Raw genomic sequence first — 20,188 nt, forward strand, 5'->3', positions numbered from 1 at the left:
TTTATTTCCTCACTGAGCCAACGATGAGTAAATGGAAATCACTCTTGATGAGAAAAGGAGGTGTTAAAAGACCCTCCTGGCCAAACCTGAGACACTCCAAGATCTTTTTTTGAACCTACTCTTCTCCCATCACGAGGAGATGGATAAATACATCCCATTTGTTGCATTGATCCAAGGGTCGTTCAAATGGGGGGTCGAAGACTAAGAAGTTATTTTTATTTGCACCAAGCATTCTTCTATTCTTATGACTAGATCCACATGGATCTCAATGATCGGGTGGAGTGGAAACTCTAATATATATATATATATATATATATTATTAATGAATTAAATGATGCATTTTTACAAGAAGGGCCCTGGTTTAAATAAGCCCTTGGACACCTTTTCAAGAAGGGGCATGGTCAAAGATCATGCCCTAATTACATACTTAATTAATTACATAACATTGCCTCCCTCTTGAAAATATGCTTTGTCCTCAAATCGTATGTAACTACGGGTGTTATAGGTCATTTTGTCACATCCAATCAGTGAGCCTCCTAATGGGATCAATCAACATCCTATTTCCCCTTGTCACCATCTTGCATAAAGCCACATAGTCTGGACCTCTTCCTCCATCTACACCTACAATAGAGAAACAAGTTGGCCCTTATGTCAGTGGAAAATCTACCCTCAACAGCCCAACCCTCTTTATGTTGGGTACCCTCCATTCAGATTGTAGTTGCCTCCATCATCCCCTCCTCCCATGGCTGAGGGGAAATTTGTTGTTGGTATACCTCAATATGGTAATATGCCTAGTTATAGTCCTCCTCATCCTAGAATGGCTTCTAGTGTTTGGAAACCTACTTTACCCGTACAACCTTGTTCATATTGGGATCGATTGTTGAATTCTCAAATGTACCATCTTCATCGCAAATTCCTGCCTATCCATCACCACCCTAACACGCTCAAACAAATGTGTGATAACCTTTATAGCCCATTCCAACATTTTTTGGTTCCTCCCCAGATCCTGATTTTTCAACCTGTACAAGGTCCCTCACCTTCTCAATTTCTTGCAAAAGATACTCCTCATGTTTTAGTAGGCCAAATTATTCAAAATTTGGCGCAGTCTCAATCGAACCTGTACTAGGGGGAAATGAAAACCCTGATCGAGGGGGATTTTTCCGGCATCTTGGTATCTGTGTTGCTATCGTGTTCATCTTCCCGTTTCCATGATTCTGTTACCCATCCAAACGCTGTCTCTGTTTGCAACACCGTCTTAGCCTCGACATTTGAACTCGCCTGCGTCCCATCTCATACCATCATCCATACATCATTCATTTTGAATTTTGTAATTGGGCGCACAATAATTTTGAAATTTGAAATTTGGCACATTTAAATTTTGAAATCCCTTCAGCGTCTTCTTCCTTCATTATGCTCTTTACTCTGCAATATCCTAGCTGCCATTAATGGATTTTATGTCAGTTTTCGCTGCATGACTAGTAATTTTTTCATCACAGTCTCAGATCTTCCAATATCATCAAAGTTTAGGTCACTAGCAGAGGCATAATGAGGGAGTACTCAGGATTTGGTTGCTCAATCTGCGCTTGGACATGGATTTTCCAGACCAAATTCTAATAGGAGTGTGTACAAAACCCTTGGCAGAAGAATCCTGGAGCTTAACACAACATCGATACCTGTCATTTTATTTAAAGGTAATCCCTTACTTTCGATCCCAATTTACTGGTAATCCTGGCAGCTTTAATGTGCACTCTGATATTCGCACTATGTATACATTTTATTTTTAAATGGACACTTCGCTGCAGTGAAATGATTGCAGTGAGGTCTTCAGGGGACATATACAAGGAAGTGCCTAACTGTAATGGCTTAGATAAATTGGCCATGAGAGCCCTACCTGCCCACTCTAGTCTATGCCAACACACAATCCCAACATGCCCAGAACGATTGTCCTGTCTGCTTGGCAGAGTTTGAAGACAGAGAATGTGAGAGTTTTGCCCAAATGCAATCATTATTTTCACACAGTGCATTGACAGATGGTTTCTTTAGTTGTAGACGGTATTGTATTGTTCTTGATGTCATGGTTGAATGTCCAAGCTCGTGGAGGGCTTCTAGAGAAGGTGACTATGAACACTGTTGACATACGCCTGGGGTATGTCTGCCTGATAAACTGTATCGACGATGAAACTAATGAGCAAGCACGAAAGAACGAGAAGGTGTTGTTCGACAAGTTCATAGTAGGGAATCGGGATTCCTATTTTGGCCAAGAAATTGATGAAAATTCAAGGGAGAAGCATTAATGAATCTTTGTCGGCGATTGCGAAGAAAATAGTCTCCATTCTCTTGAAACGTGACTAGTCTGCTGCAGCATCTGTGCAGTACGGGTGAGACCAAAGAGCTGTTCTACAAGCGACTGAAGACAATGGAAGAAAGTCTCAAGAAAATTCCTATATTGAAACTTGATAAACAACATTGATATATTCAGAGTCCAAAAATATTGTTGTCACTATCGTGGACCGGATTGCAAAGGTTTAAGACATCATATTTCCACCATTGATTAGATTACACTCTTCTTTTTCCTTACCCTATAGCGATTAATTGTGCTGTGAAGATTAGCGTAATATTGTAAGCAAACTATTAAGTATGTATCATCTTCAGTTAATATAAAGAAATTATATATATTTTCAAATCGTAATTTTTATAAATTGTGCATGTTATAATTTTTTTGAAAAAATTAATATTCTTAATTATTAGATCCATTTATTAAATATACATTAAAATTATAAAAATGAAAATTATAAAATGAATCTCAAAGCAAGATAAATGGCTCATTGAACCTCCCTTTTTGACAAAGAATTTTCAGCATTTAATTTCCTTTTCTTTACTTTTAATTTTTAGGATTATAGCATTGTAAATTACATTTATTAAAAATATTTGTTACTTCTATGAAATATAAAATTCAACTTAATTGAGATGTCTTATCAAATTGATTATTTTAATAAAAAAAATAATATTTTTTTTCATTTTCATTAATTTGATAATAAATTTATTATTTTGTTTTTTAAATTTCTTTATATAAATTATATTTAATAATATTTACTATTTTAATATATATATTATATTTAATATATTTAATAATATAAAATAAAGATTTACTATTTTGATAGAAATTTAATATTTTATTTTTTAAATTTCAATCTATATAGATTATATTGAACGATATAAAAATAAAGATTATTTGATTAATTATTTTAATAAAACAATCAATAATTTTTTTTATCATTAATTTGGATGAAAATTCTAATAATTTTTTTTTCCATTTAATATTTTATTCTAATATGGATTTTATTGATGAAAATTTTAATATTTTATTTTTATAAATTACATTTTAAATAGTAAATCAATATTAACTACATATAAAAATATAAAATTTCAATATTCTTTTTAAAATATTTTGTTTTATAAAAGTTTATTTTATTTATATAGTAGTTTAAAAATTAGATTCTATTTTATATATCTTAATAGATATATCTCATTTAAGTAGTTGAATAGCTTATTTGAATTCTAATAAAATGGAACATTATTTAATTTAATTTTCATTTTATTTCCTAAAATTATATTTAAATTTGTAAGATTATGAATTGTAATTTTTTAGAACAAAATATAAAACTCAAAAAAACATTATAGTCAAATTATCCATGGTGTTTTGGATAAACGGTGATCAAGTGCTCTTTCCGATGTGAAGTCACCGGTTGACATGATGAAGATGTAGGTGCTCTGTTAAGACACTCCCGCGTTGATGTGAAGTCACCCGTTGACATGATGAAGATGTAGTACTTCCAGGCTTACAATTTTTTTATTATTATCTATTTTAATAAGAAACTAAATATTTTCCTCAAACTATTTTTTACTAAATAAAATTAATTATTAATCTAAATTTATTTAGATATTTTCAAGAGTACAGGATCTTAATATGTTGTTCATTGTTGTGTATGTATGTATAGAATATGGCCACTTATAATGGTACTTTTGTGATACATAAGCCATAGTCTGTATTAGTGGAAGATATTTTTCAATATAATTTGTTAACTCATTTCCTTATATATAAAAGATTGAATGGACTAAAATTAATTCAAAATAATTTTTATTTATTTTTTAGTTATGGAAATATTTTTATTAATTGCCAAATTTGTGTTCGATCACAGTTGTATATCAAGAGTTACATTATGGTATCCTTCCAACTTTATATTCCTGAACAAAAATGGTCCTCCCAAAAGGAATACAACCTATATTAAGCATATACAAGTTTTTGGAAGTGAATACCTTTCAATAGAACCCAAATTTAAACAAAACTTGCAATACACATAGCCTACTTCAAAATATAGTCCTTGATTACAACATATTTCCCTTGATGCACTAGATTAGTCAAGTCTGAATACTTGATATTAGAGTTGCTGAAACTAATTGAATCTTTCATATTTAAGACCAAACTATTGACCAAAGATTTCAATTCTTCAACATGCTAATAAAGGGGTTTGATTTCTTCCTCATGTTTATCCAATTTTCCTCTCGCTTCTAGCCAAAGGTCAATGATTGTGGAGGCAGAGGTAGTGTGTTCATCATCTCGTAACTTGAACATAATGAGATCAACCTTGAGATTACACAGAGAGTCATATCACTGTAGACCCACGACTGAAGTCTCCCCGAGAAACAAATAAAGCACTCTCTTCACTGGCTAATTCTTGAAGAAAATTCCAATTATGAACTAAAGGCTTTGGGAATCCTTCCAAAAGCTAAGACTAGAAACATATCCATCCAAACGCCGTCTCCATTTGCACCACCATCGCAGCCTCAACATTTGAACTCGCCTGCATCCCATCTCATACCATCAATTGCCCATACCATCATCCATACATCATTCATTTTGAATTTTGTAATTGGGCGCGCAATAATTTTGAAATCCATTCAGGTTCCCTTCCTTCATTTTGCGCTTTACTCTGCAATCTCCTTGCTGCCATTAATGGGTTTTATGTCAGTTTTCACTTCATGACTGGTAGTTTTTTCATCGCAGTCTCGGATCTTCCAAGATTATGAGAGTTTAGGTCACTGACAGAGCATAATGGGGGAGTGCTCAAGATTTGAGTGCTCAGTCTGCGCTTGGACAATGGATTCTCTTGACCCAATTCTAATAGGAGCACGTACACAACCCTTGGCAGAATAACACTGGAGCTTAACACAACGTGGATACCTGTCAATTAATTTAAAGGTAATCCCTTACTTTCGATCCCAATTTATTGGTAATTCTGGTAGCTTTAATGTGCAATCTGATATTCGCACTATGTATAAACTTTATTTTTAAATGGGCACTTTGTCACAGTCAGATGATTGCAGTGAGGTCTTCATGGGACATATTAGAAGAAGTGCCTAATTGTAATGGCTTAGATAAATCAACGATGAGAGCCCCGCCTACTGTTGTCTATGCCAGCACACAATCCCATCATGCCCAGAACGATTGCCCTGTTTCCTTGGCAGACTTTGAAGACAGACAAAATGTGAGAGTTTTACCCGAATGCAATCATTATTTTCACAGAGTGCATTGACGGATGGCCACTTTCTCATTCCACGTTCTCTAGTTGTAGAAGGTATTGTATTGTTCTTGATGTCATCGTTGAATGTCTAAGCTTGTGGACGAGCGAGGCCAACGAACTTTGACCGTGGTGACGAAATGTGACCGTGCGTCGGGAGGGCTTTTAGAGAAGGTGACCATGAATGTTGTTGACATACGCCTAGGGTATACAAACAAAACACTCTCTTCACTCTCAAGGAAAATATATTGTGAAGTTGGTAGAAAGATGTGGGATGGTGGAATGCAAGTCTGTGTCTACTCTTATGGAACTCAACTTCAAGAAGCTATATGGAAGTGCTACTGGGCCCGAATTGGAAAAACCTTTTGAATATAGACAACTTGTGTGGGCCTTGATGTTCTTGGTAAAATCTCGACCGAACATATTCTTCAACGTAAATAGTTTGAGTCAATATATGGTTGAGCCTCATCACATACATTGGGTTGCTGCAAAGAATCTCTTAAGATATCTTCGTGACACTATCAACTATGGACTGAGATACACTGCCAGGAGGAGCCATGCTTAAGAGCCTAAGGACTGCGGGTAAGACTGTGAAGCGGTGCGCTGCTCCACAACCCTGCCTATGACCCTTGGGCCCCCAGGCATGGCTCACACTGCTTCACATCCCTACGCACGACCCTCAGGCTCCCGAGCGGGGCTCACTTTCTTTATGCAATTTTCTACATATTTATATCACTGAGTATTATGATAAGCAACATTATCTAATCCATTTCTTTGTGCAATTTTATTTATATTTCTATCTCTACAACATCGTTTTAGTGTGTCCTTGGTAAATATAAAAAATTTTGACTTAGGTTGTGAGATGTTTAAGATGTAAATCTTAATGATATATGTTCCTTTAGGGAGTAAATTAATGAAAAACAAAATGATATTTTGGGTTAAATTGTTTTTAGAAATAGTATTTTATTTATTTATGGTCATAAGTTTAAATGGTTTTTTTTTGTTAAGATTGGCAGGACCTCATTTTTCTATTGATTTTAACATCAAGTTACAACCAATTCTGAAATTTTTTAGGTGGCCTCAACTTTCCCTTTGGGAAACCAAGTCTGTTAGCCACCTAACAACATGGTATGCCATCCAAAAAAAATACATTTTGAGTCTTTCTATCCAAGCTACATATGACTGTATGTCCATATTTATATCTCTATCTAATTTCCTACTAACATAATTATAATTACAAGTAAAAGTAAATTTTATCCACATCAAAATCTACAAAAAGATAGAGACATCGTTTCACTGATCTGCTTCTTTGCTGAGGCAGATTCAACTGGAGTCGGGTCTTTTGCATTCGACCTTGGGAGTTCATCTACTGGCAGTATGCATGGAAAATGATTTTCGATTCCCTGGAGGTGCCCATCTTGCTTCTGCATATGAAACATGAGTTTTTGGAAGTCCTTTTTGTAGTCTGAGGATGTCTGCACTGTAGCAATCATATTCGAAGAAATTTGTTCCAAGGCCTTGCCTAGTATTCTCTTCATCGACCAGTAGAGGAAAAGAGTGTGTTTGAAATGGGTCACTCAGCCTCGGGTGTGCCCTAGTTCAGGCACTAAGACCCGCTAGTCGTCAGATTCAATCTCCATAGAACCTGCCTGACAGTTCAGGAATTCCTCCCACTTCTCTATCAACTTTTGAATTTCTTCATCTATGCCTTCATGATAGGCTTTCGTTGCTTCGTTGATGATATTAACAATTGGTTTGTGACCTCTCGGCTTTCCCCCAGGATTGTTGGGTTTCCCTTCCTCTTGCTTTCCCTTGATTTTCCGGCCTCAACCTCGACCATGCAAGGTTGGGCTGCGAGAGTTAGTCATTGCACAAACCATCTTATCCCACTTCCTACAAGGTGTTCTGTGGCGATGGATGCTCTCTGGAGGAGTGAGCCCCCGACCTTCAGAATACCCAAAACTATTTCCAACCTGCTTACTTGTACAAAGAGCAACAAGCATACATAAAACTTGAAATAATTTCTTACCAGCCATCTAAGGTTCAGAACATATTTTAATGTAATTTCTAGAAGCGACACATGCCAATTCAGACTCAGAATTGTGGTTTCCAGGTGTTTGGCTCCATATATTATACCTTGCTTGAGTGCGACTTGAGGGAATAACCTCCCCATGCTGACAGGAGGTTACAGCCACAAAAATATCCCCATGCACCTGGTTACTCTACTCTCCCTCGGCCCAATTTTCCACAGACTTCTAACACCAGTCATACATAGGCTTCGCTAGAATTACCCAGTTCTTTGTCGAGTCAGCCCTGCTTAGTTGCAGAGACGAGGCCACAATTTTAACAAGCAAGCTACAATTTATGGTTACATGGATTCGCCCACCCCCCCAGCATAAACCATTTCCCAAGGCCATTCAGCCAGAAGCCCAGCAGGTCGCATGCATGCAATTCCCCAACCCTGCCTACCCTCCATGCAAACCGTCCCTCCATTCCAGGCTAAGAAAATGCCCCGATAGGACAACCATATGCCAAATTGCATAGAATGGTGACACCTCCTGACCAATTCCATATATAGACCCCCCGACTCTACACAAACCCAGACAGTATAGGACCTAGACTCTCAGAACCCCACTGAATTATGCCCGGCCAACCCAGAACGTAAATCCAGTATACTTTCAACATTCCGAAAAGTGAGATGGAGCAGACAACATACCAATTCACCCACGCAGTGCCTGGTTGAGCTTTCCCCTGGTCCGTCCAATCTTTGCAGCTGTGAACTCCTTGTAACCTCCAAGTTTCTAACCTCATGCAATCACCCATCACCTCACAACGGAATTGAATACGCCTCATGTTGTCACCCACATACGTATTTCTCTTCCATCTGCCCGACGGGACCCTGCCAGCCTTGCCACGCATGTGGAGGGTGGTGGGTTGTTCTTTTGAGGCCATTCCCATTAAAACATTTGATTGGTCGAGATTCTCGTACGCAGCCCGATCGGGGAGTCATAAGTTTAAATGTTATTTGAAAGTATATAATGTCATTTCTATCATTTTAACAATAATAATTTTCATATTAATATATTTGAGGTGGTGTAGGAGGGTGAGGAGTCTTTTACGTATGCATGGCGTTTGTGGAAGATGACAAATAATCAAGAAGAAGTTTATGGTTTACTCCAAGACATTTTTCTTTGCAAATAATTCCATGTCTCTTCTCCCACTGCTTTGGGTGACTCCCTTTTAATAATTCAGTGTTTGGTCAAAGTATAATGTTTTGGATATCTCATGAATATGATTAAGAAGATATAAAAATATATCCCAAAAATGAGTTTGAAGCACATTATAACCGATAATAACTAGGAAGGTGATCGATGTGCCAACCAAAGTTGCAATTTGAAGTTTGGAGAGTTGATGGTTAATGGCCAATTAAGACCATCCTCCACCCTTTAGTGGATTAAGCATGAATCCTATGTTCAAATATCAAAAAAATTGAAGGGGTGTGCTAGTGAACTTGGCACCCCCACGTTGTTAATGCATGCATACTCAAGCTTTTGTATGTGCCTCCATTCCCTTCAGACATGTCACAATTATGCTACAATCATTCTTAGTAGTGGACTTAGGATAAACGTCTAATGAGGGAGTTATGAAATAGTACCTTGATGCGATTTGGGAGCAGTGTGGGATCACTCAAATGGTGAGAACATAGACTAATCCACCGTAGGTAATGGAAGATTTTAATGTGCATTCAAATTAATGTCATATTTAGAGGGATGGATATGTTTCTAGTCTTAGCTTTTGGAAGGATTCCCAAAGCCTTTAGTTCATAATTGGAATTTTCTTCAAGAATTAGCCAGTGAAGAGAGTGCTTTATTTGTTTCTCGGGGAGGCTTTAGTCATGGGTCTACAATGATATGACTCTCTATGTAATCTCAAGGTTGATCTCATTATGTTCAAGTTACAAGATGATGAACACACTACCTCTGCCTCCACAATCATTGACCTTTGGCTAGAAGCGAGAGGAAAATTGGATAAACATGAGGAAGAAATCAAACCCCTTTATTAGCATGCTGAAGAATTGAAATCTTTGGTCGATAGTTTGGTCTTAAATATGAAAGATTCAATTAGTTTCAGCAACTCTAATATCAAGTATTGAGACTTGACTAATCTAGTGGATCGAGGGAAATATGTTGTAATCAAGGACTATATTTTGAAGTAGGCTATATGTACTGCAAGTTTTGTTTAAATTTGGGTTCTATTGAAAGGTATTCACTTCCAAAAACTTGTATATGCTTAATATAGGTTGTATTCCTCTTGGGAGGACAATTTTTGTTCAAGAATCTAAAGTTGGAAGGATACCATAATGTAACTCTTGATATACAACTGTGATCGAACACAAATTTGGCAATTAATAAAAATATTTCCATAACTATATAAAAAAATTAAATTAAAAATTATTTATTTTGAATTAATTTTAATCCATTCAATCTTTTATATATAAGGAAATGAGTTAACAAATTATATTGAAAAATATCTTCCACTAATAAAGACTATGGCTTATGTATCACAAAAGTACCATTATAAGTGGCCATATTCTATACATACATACACAACAATGAACAACATATTAAGATCCTGTACTCTTCAAAATATCTAAATAAATTTAGATTAATATTAATTTTATTTAGTAAAAATAGTTTGAGGAAAATATATAGTTTCTTTTTAAAATAGATAATAATAAAAAAATTGTAAGCCTGGAAGTACTACATCTTCATCATGTCAACGATGACTTCACATGGAAGTACTACATCTTCATCATGTCAATGGGTGACTTCACATCAACGCGGGAAATGAAACCGGTTACTTCACATCAAGGAGTGTCTTAACAGAGCACCTACATCTTCATCATGTCAACCGGTGACTTCACATCAGTGCGGGAAATTGAACCGATTACTTCACATCAAGGAGTGCCTTAACAGAGCACTTGATCACCGTTTATCCAAAACACCATGGACTTAAAATAGATAATTTGACTATAATGTTTTTTTGAGTTTTATATTTTGTTCTAAAAAATTACAATTCATAATCTTACAAATTTAAATATAATTTTAGGAAATAAAATGAAAATTAAATTAAATAATGTTCCATTTTATTAGAATTCAAATAAAAATAAAATAATACTAAAAAAATATTTAGCTATTCAACTACTTAAATGAGATATATCTCTTAAGATATATAAAATAGAATCTAATTTTTAAACTACTATATAAATAAAATAAACTTTTATAAAACAAAATATTTAAAAAAAAATATTGAAATTTTATATTTTTTATATCTAGTTAATATTTATTTACTATTTAAAATGTGATTTATAAAAATAAGATAAAATAAAATATTAGAATTTTCATCAATAAAATCTATATTTGAATAAAATATTAAATTAAAAAAAAATTATTAGAACTTTCATCCAAATTAATGATAAAAAAAATTTATTGATTTTTTATTAAAATAATTAATCAAATAATCTTTATTTTTATATCGTTCAATATAATCTATATAGATTGAAATTTTAAAAATAAAATATTAAATTTCTATCAAAATAGTAAATCTTTATTTTATATTATTAAATATATTAAATATAATTATATATATATTAGAATAGTAAATCTTTATTTTTATATTATTAAATATAATTTATATATATAATAAAATTTAAAAACAAAATAATAAATTTATTATCAATTAATGAAAATGAAAAAAAATATTTTTTTTTATTAAAATAATCAATTTGATAAAATCAATTAAGTTGAATTTTATATTTCATAAAAGTAACAAATATTTTTCATAAATGTAATTTATGATGCTATAATCCTAAAAATTAAAAGTAAAGAAAAGGAAATTAAATGCTGAAAATTCTTTGTCAAAAAGGGAGGTTCAATGAGCCATATATCTTGCTTTGAGATTTATTTTATAATTTTCATTTTTATAATTTTAATGTATATTTAATAAATGGATCTAATAATTAAGAATATTAATTTTTTCAAAAAAATTATAACATGCACAATTTATAAAAATTACGATTTGAAAATATATATAATTTCTTTATATTAACTGAAGATGATACATACTTAATAGTCTGCTTACAATATTACGCTAATCTTCACAGCACAATTAATCGCTATAGGGTAAGGAAAAAGAAGAGTGTAATCCAATCAATGGTGGAAATATGATGTCTTAAACCTTTGAAATCCGGTTCAGGATAGTGACAACAATATTTTTGGACTCTGAATATATCAATGTTGTTTATCAAGTTTCAATATAGGAATTTTCTTGAGACTTTCTTCCATTGTCTTCAGTCGCTTGTAGAACAGCTCTTTGGTCTCACCCATACTGCACAGATGCTGCAACAGACTAGTCATGTTTCAAGAGAATGGAGACTATTTTCTTCGCAATTGCCGACAAAGATTCGTTAATGCTTTCATCAATTTCTTGGCCAAAATAGGAATCCCGATTCCCTACTATGAACTTGTCGAACAACACCTTCTCGTTCTTTCGTGCTTGCTCATTAGTTTCATCGTCGATACAGTTTATCAGGCAGACATACCCCAGGCGTATGTCGACAGTGTTCATAGTCACCTTCTCTAGAAGTGTAAGATTTTTGAGATACACAGATCTAGATCTGCAAAACAATAAACAAGCTTGCAAGAGAAGGAAGGAAGCGAGCAAGAATTGAGAAAAGAATGAAAAATTGATTCTACAATATTAGTTTTAGAATAAATACATAAAAGCAACTAAGTTAAGCTTAGTTGTACATGCAATAACTAAAGCTAACTAAAGCTAAGTGTGCTTTATCTTATGTTAATGTGTACATTTGCCACATGCAAGCAATAAGTTAACTGGAGCTAATCTAGGTGCATGTACACCAACACAGCTAGTCTAAGTGCATGTACACCAACAAGCTAGTCTAAGTGCATGTACACCAACAACTGGAGCTAATCTAGGTGCATGTACACCAACACCCCCCCTTAAGCATAACTTAGGTGAGTGTGATGCAAAATGAATGAGTCCCGGCAACACGGCCATTTTAGGTACCCATATACAATGCATAAAAAGGAGGAAAGAGGGAGAACCCAGTGGGAAGAAAACCCCCCCTCAAAATATAATGCAAAAGTAGAGAAAAGACAACTGTTAGGCAGTCGTGTCCTTCACCCCGAGACGATCTCGCAGGAATCGAAACTTCTGCTCAGTGAAAGTCTTGGTGAAGATGTCAGCAATCTGCTCGGAACTAGGACAGTACTGAAGATCGATGATCCCATCATGAATGAGTTCCCCAATGAAGTGCATGTGGATCTCGATGTGTTTGGTACGCTGCCGCTGCACTGGATCTCTGCAAAACTTTATCGTACTTTGATTATCGCACCAGATGACAGTTGGATGATGGACACTAATCCCAAGCTCAGATAGGAAATGTTGTAGCCAAATTGCCTGAATAGTGGCATTGACTGCTCCTCTATACTCGGCCTCTGCTGATGATAAAGAAATGGCAGCATGCTTCTTACTTGACCAACAAATTGGGCCAGATCCCAAACTAAGTACATAACCGGAAGTAGACTTGCGATCAATGGTGTCGCCAGCACAGTCTGAATCTGTGAACCCGATGATATTCAAAGAACAATTGGCTGCATAATGAATCCCATAGGTGATTGTCCCCTGGACATATCGAAGGATGCGCTTTGCAGCATTCCAGTGTAACTCATGTGGCTCCTGCATGTATCTGGAAACTGCTCCGACAGCATAGGAGAGATCAGGACGGGAGTGAGTGAGATAAAGAAGACTTCCCACAAGCTGGCGATACAATGTGCAATCAACCAATGGTGTGTCTTTTCCATTCTCAAGCTTTATCCCTGATAAGAAAGGTGTGGCTGCTAGCTTGCACTCACTCATGTGAGATCGTGCCAAAAGATCTCTGGCATATTTTGGTTGAGAAATGGTAATGCCAGAATCACGCTGATGGATCTCTAGTCCAAGGAAGAAATTTAGCAAGCCCATGTCTGTCATAGAAAACCGCTTATGCAATGCAGTTTTGATGTTAGTAATGACAGAAGCTGAACTACCCGTTATCAAAAGATCATCTACGTAGAGTACTATGATCAACAAGGAGTCAATTTTCTTCAGAAAATAAACATTGGAATCATATTTGCAGCGTACAAAATTTTGAGATAACAAATAAGAATCCATCTTTGCATACCATGCTCTAGGTGCCTGCTTGAGGCCATAGAGAGACTTCTTTAGTTTGCATACCAGAGATGAATTCTGCATGTATCCCAGTGGCTGCTCCATGTAGATTTCCTCCTCGAGATCACCATGAAGAAAGACATTCTTCACATCCATATGATGCACCTCCCATCCTCTTGCTGCTACAATGGAGAGAGATAGCCGAATGGAATCCATTTTTGCCACTGGAGCAAAAGTCTCATCATAGTCAACACCATGTGTTTGCTGAAAACCTTTTGCTACCAATCGTGCCTTATATCGACTAACTTGGCCATTTGATGCTTTCTTGGTCCGGTAAACCCACTTTTATCTCACAAGTTTGCGATTTGAAGGTAGCGGAACCAAATCCCAAGTCTGGTTCTCAATGAGAGAGTTATATTCCTCATCCATGGCGGCTTCCCATTCAGGATGCCCATTAGCTTCTGCATAAGTTTGTGGATCAGATCCATGCATCATATAAGCATGCATGGGCATGGATGGTTCCATAGCTAAGAGTGGTTGCGGATCTTCCTCAAACAGAGGGATAGAGGCAGGATCATCAAGGATATCACTCATGCTGCGCCATTTTTGTGTTGAAGGTGGTCGAGAATCTTCCGAAGTACATGCAGAAGTATGATCTCGATGTTCAACAACTGGTGGTCTAACAGGGGTCACAGGAAAAGACTCATCTTCATCAGAATGCTGGTCTGAAGTTTCATCTGCATACTCATCAATGAGTGGTGATGAAAATTTGGTAACAAGTTCATCTACTGGTGCATGCGAAATATCTTCGTCAAACTTTACACTCCTTTCAATAAAGAGCTCTTCAGTGTGGATATCAAGCAATCTGTACCCTTTGACTTCATCAGAATATCCAAAAAACATGCATGCTTTGCTTTGAGGCTCCAAAGCCTTTCTCTTCTCTGGAGGAATGCGGGCCAATGCTCGAGATCCAAAAATGCGGAAATGACTAACTTCAGGTTGCATGCCAGTCTCAGCCTCAAAAGGTGTTTTTCCAGTAACAGATTTATGAGGAGATCTGTTCTGGATGTATGAGGCACAATTAATAGCTTCGGCCCACAATTTTGATGGAAGAGATCTTGCATGCAACATGCAATTAGCCATCTCTTTCAAAGATCGATTTTTCCTTTCAGCCACGCCATTTTGCTGTGGAGTGTAAGGAACTGTATGCTGCAACTGTATGTCTGCTTCATCACAAAGATTCTTGATATCTTTGTTGACATATTCTGTCCCATTATCTGTGCGGAGTATTTTGATGCGTTTTCCAGACTGATTTTCCGCATGCGCTTTGAAAATCTTTAGATGTTGAAAAACTTTAGACTTGAGTTTCAAGAAGTAAACCCAAGTGAATCTCGTGTAATCATCTATAAATGACAACACATATCTTGCTTTGCTCATTGAAAGCACCGGAAATGGACCCATGAGATCACTGTGTACAAGTTCCAAAGGTGAAGAGGCTCTCCATGCATGCCCCTTCTCGCATTTTTCTTGTGGATGCTTTCCAAGAGCACATCCATTACAAACACCATCTGAAAATTCAATGGTTGGCAATCCTTTGACCATCCCTTGCTTACTAAGCTGTTGCATATATCTGAAATTCAAGTGCCCAAATCTCTCGTGCCAAATCCTACTTTCTTCATTTGCATGCGTAAGTAGCAAAATAGAATCTGATTGAGGAACAAAATTAGAAAATGTATACAGACGAGATTGATCATTTACCTTGCCAGATGCAATCTTCAAATTGGTTTGCATGTCATAAATGCTCACGGAATCTGGGGTAAATTCCACTTTCCTTCCGCTGCCTGTGTGTGTCATCTGATACACTGAGAGAAGATTCCCAGAAAGCCTTGGAATATGCAAGACATTTTCAAAACTTCCATCTTCGAATTGCACTCTTCCTTGTCCAGTTGCTGCAACTGCAGAATTATCCCCCATGAGAATGGGAGGACCTGAGTATGCATGTAGAGAAGAAAAGGATTCCTTTGAAGAAGCCATATGATGTGAAGCTCCTGAATCGATGATCCATTCTTGTGGTGCAGAATGAAGAGCAATCAAAGCATGCCCGTTACCTCTTGGATCTGGTGCTTTTTCTCCAGACTTCTTCTTAGCATTCTCAGGAATGTGGTCTCCAAGATTGTGTTGCTGGAGTGTCTGCGCCATAAGATCTATAGTCTTCTTCATGCATGCAGATTCAGGATGAAAACCACAGTGGCAATAATTGCACATTGATTGCCCTTTCGTTCCTTTCCTTTCCTTTGAGCCAGATGATCCATCAGGGGGTTTGGGATGTCCTTCCTTTCTTGGATCAGGATCCTTCTTCCCTTTTCCTTTCTGATGGTCTTTGGAATTTGCCTTTCCTTTTGCATGCACAGTAAGTGCATGCGCTTTGGAATTTTTAAGTGTGCCCATTTTGATGAGCTTATCTTGCTCATGCATCAAAGACTGAATAAAAGAATCCAGTGAGGGCATCTTCCAAGCTGCACCAGTTGCAGATCTGACTGTGTGGAATGTAGAGACAAATACTGCATACTCTGGACCAAGTTTTGATAAAATGGAAAGAATCAACTGATTTTCTTGCTTGGATTTGTCGATCCCGCATCCTTTCAGCTGAACCAACAAGGCTTTATACCTTGTGAAAAAATCTTGAATGTTCTCAAAGTTTCTCGGATCTAATGAGTTTAACTCATTTTTGAGAATGTGACCTTGCATTTCATCCTGTTTTCCAAACAATTCTTCCAATTTTTTCCATACTTCATTTGGAGTTGAACATGATTCAACATGAAATAGCAGTGCCGGAGAAATAGATAAACATAGGATGCCGAAGGCCTCGTCCATGCGATTGAAATATCTTGTTTTCTCTATTGCCAATGTTGGTTCAACTTTCGTTTCCATGGTTATTCGAAATAAGCCTCTACTTCTGAGATGAAGTTGAATCTTTGGCTTCCATTCGAAATAATTATATGGAGTGAGAATTGCCGATTGTGGAAACTCCAATTTAGACTCCATTCTTTGTTGTTGCTTCAATCTTCTGAACCTGCAAATAAAATTGCTTGTGCACTGATTACAAATCCCTGTGCTCTGATACCATGTAAGATTTTTGAGATACACAGATCTAGATCTGCAAAACAATAAACAAGCTTGCAAGAGAAGGAAGGAAGCGAGCAAGAATTGAGAAAAGAATGAAAAATTGATTCTACAATGTTAGTTTTAGAATAAATACATAAAAGCAACTAAGTTAAGCTTAGTTGTACATGCAATAACTAAAGCTAACTAAAGCTAAGTGTGCTTTATCTTATGTTAATGTGTACATGTGCCACATGCAAGCAATAAGTTAACTGGAGCTAATCTAGGTGCATGTACACCAACAAGCTAGTCTAAGTGCATGTACACCAACAACTGGAACTAATCTAGGTGCATGTACACCAACAAGAAGCCCTCCACGAGCTTGGACATTCAACCATGACATCAAGAACAATACAATACCGTCTACAACTAAAGAAACCATCTGTCAATGCACTGTGTGAAAATAATGATTGCATTTGGGCAAAACTCTCACATTCTCTGTCTTCAAACTCTGCCAAGCAGACAGGACAATCGTTCTGGGCATGTTGGGATTGTGTGTTGGCATAGACTAGAGTGGGCAGGTAGGGCTCTCATGGCCAATTTATCTAAGCCATTACAGTTAGGCACTTCCTTGTATATGTCCCCTGAAGACCTCACTGCAATCATTTCACTGCAGCGAAGTGTCCATTTAAAAATAAAATGTATACATAGTGCGAATATCAGAGTGCACATTAAAGCTGCCAGGATCGAAAGTAAGGGATTACCTTTAAATAAAATGACAGGTATCGATGTTGTGTTAAGCTCCAGGATTCTTCTGCCAAGGGTTTTGTACACGCTCCTATTAGAATTTGGTCTGGAAAATCCATGTCCAAGCGCAGATTGAGCAACCAAATCCTGAGTACTCCCTCATTATGCCTCTGCCAGTGACCTAAACTCTGATGATATTGGAAGATCCGAGACTGATGAAAAAATTACTAGTCATGCAGCGAAAACTGACATAAAACCCATTAATGGCAGCTAGGATATTGCAGAGTAAAGAGCATAATGAAGGAAGAAGACGCTGAAGGGATTTCAAAATTTAAATGCGCCAAATTTCAAATTTCAAAATTATTGCGCGCCCAATTACAAAATTCAAAATGAATGATGTATGGATGATGGTATGGGCAATTGATGGTATGAGATGGGACGCAGGCGAGTTCAAATGTCGAGGCTGCGACGGTGGTGCAAACGGAGACGGCGTTTGGATGGGTAACAGAATCATGGAAACGGGAAGATGAACACGATAGCAGCACAGATACCAAGATGCCGGAAAAATGCGCTTTTCGGGTGACCGGTTTTTCTGAAAAGTCGCATTATAGACTACTCCACCAAACATCTGTGAGAACACAGGAGTGTGGCGCTGGAAGGAGGTGGCCAGCGTTGCATTGGAAATGGTTAAACTAAAAATGGTTAAACTAAGATGTGACACTAAAAATCACAGGCGGTGGAGAATGTCGCGCTGGTAGGTTGTTACAGGTGTTGCGTGTTAAATGGCCGAATCAGAATTTCAGCGTATCTTATAGATGGCGCGGCACCGTCTGTTCCCAGTGGTCGATTAAAGTCGTTTATCATCCAGCCTCAACCTGGTATGTCGATGGAAAGTTCGTTAAAATGGGCGACCTGTACAAGTCTCATGATTTGCCTGTGTTGCCGGAGGATTTGATCGTGGAAATACTGGTGTGGTTGCCAGTGGAGTCTTTGTGTAGATTTCGCAGTGTGTCCAAGAAATGCAATGCTCTGCTCACATCAACCCAATTCATAACAAGTAAATGGGCGGAGAAGCCTCGTAACAGGAAGCCATGGCTGCTTGTGCAAGATGTTGGCAGAAGGCCTCTTCATTGTTTGGCCTATAACTTCTTCTTCAAGGGAACTTGGAGGAATACCCCCTGCGTCTCCTTTCCCTCCTTCGTGGAGCCAAAAGGTAAGGTAAAATTTGTTACTTTCTATGGATCAGGGGCAGGCTTGTTCTTGCACACAATCGATCCCCACCCATATCTATCATTTGTTGTTTCCAATCCCCTCACAAGAACCTCCTTAAAACTGACCCCCATCTCATCCATAACGGTCTTTAGTGTTGGAGGCATCGTGGAAGGGGAGGGCGACAGTAGAGGGACATACAAAGTGGTGGTGGTTGGTGAGGACACCCATGAAGCGGGGATAGTGGAAATCTATGATTCTGCATTCAAGTCGTGGACAATTGCAGGACGCCTGCCACATGATGTGCACATTGACAAGAAAGACATGGTTTTCTGCGCAGGCTCATTCTACTGTTTTGCAGATCTTCATGACCAACCCGGCATAATGGGTTTCAGCATCCAACAGGGGACTTCCATTTTTGCGCCATTGCCGGAGATGGCTGACAGTGACTACATGTCACCTTACCTTCTCACCTACGGGTCATGGGTTCTAGTCGCCGGGTACATTTTCGGACATACAGGGGAGCTTTTGCAAGTTATTATATGGGAGTTTGACAAAGACAAGGTGAACTCTTCTTCCTCCACCTCTTCATCCTCATCATGGTGGAAGGAGATTGCAAGAATGCCTCCGTCCCTGTCCGAAGATTTCAAGAGGATTTCTATGGACTGCAGTAAGTGGTGCATAGGAGTAGGGGATTGCACATGTTTCATAGTCTCTGGACATAGGAATAGGAAATTTAGGAAGGTGGCAGAGGTGGTAGTTTACAGTGTAACTGAAAATGCATGGAGTTGGCTTCCCAGCCGTCCTGTAGACACCACAGCAAGTACATCGGAATGCTTTGAGCTTGCCATGGCCTTTGAGCCTAGGCTTGACATGAAGGTTGGATGAACCCTGGTATGCATGCCTTTGATTTCACATCCACCACATTGGACATCTTAAACATTATAAGTTTCTTATTTGGATCTTCATGTTTCTTTTTACAAGTTATCTTGTCTTGTAATGTTCTTTGACTTCGACATCCTACCAAACATTAGGAGGTTTAGGATTTCATTATTCAGAGCTTATGTTTCTCTTTAGAAGTTGTGTTGTTTTGTAATGTTCTTTGAGTCAAATTGGAGACCTGTCCTTACTCCAAACAGCTTCGAGAAATTGTTTCAGGCCATGTAATCGCAGGTATGTTTTTGAAGATGTACCAAGAAATTGGAGAGTCATTCTCTGCTAACATGGTGTGGATAGGATTTGGAAAAGTGGTTTTAGATTAAGTCATTGCCCTTCAGGGATTCAGATTGTAAGAGAGATGTTACTAAACATTTCCATGT

The 20,188-nt window shown here is 37.3% G+C and overlaps 1 protein-coding gene across 1 annotated transcript; it reads left to right on the forward strand.

The window, feature by feature from the left end:
• Positions 1-2,030: 2,030 nt before the first annotated feature.
• On the forward strand, positions 2,031-19,911 carry LOC149242425 (F-box/kelch-repeat protein At5g15710-like). Its single transcript, XM_089370830.1, has 5 exons — positions 2,031-2,146; positions 5,372-5,546; positions 5,676-5,753; positions 18,105-18,246; positions 18,394-19,911. The coding sequence occupies exons 1-5, from the start codon at positions 2,031-2,033 to the stop codon at positions 19,755-19,757; spliced, it is 1,875 nt and encodes a 624-aa protein (XP_089226956.1). The 3' UTR covers positions 19,758-19,911.
• Positions 19,912-20,188: the final 277 nt, after the last annotated feature.

This window comes from Pinus tabuliformis, chromosome 8 (genome assembly GCF_031772625.1).
Source record: "Pinus tabuliformis cultivar Carrire ecotype Pingquan chromosome 8, CPIR1, whole genome shotgun sequence".
In the NCBI taxonomy this organism is placed as follows: domain Eukaryota; kingdom Viridiplantae; phylum Streptophyta; class Pinopsida; order Pinales; family Pinaceae; genus Pinus; species Pinus tabuliformis.

Excerpts from the sequence above, each read along its gene's own strand:
- LOC149242425 (XM_089370830.1), top strand. The coding sequence starts at position 2,031 with ATGGTTTCTTTAGTTGTAGACGGTATTGTATTGTTCTTGATGTCATGG. Across the intron at positions 2,147-5,371 it reads ACTGTTGACATACGCCTGGG|TCAGATGATTGCAGTGAGGT; the intron begins GTATGTCTGCCT and ends ACTTTGTCACAG. Across the intron at positions 5,754-18,104 it reads CGGGAGGGCTTTTAGAGAAG|GCGAGTTCAAATGTCGAGGC; the intron begins GTGACCATGAAT and ends GATGGGACGCAG.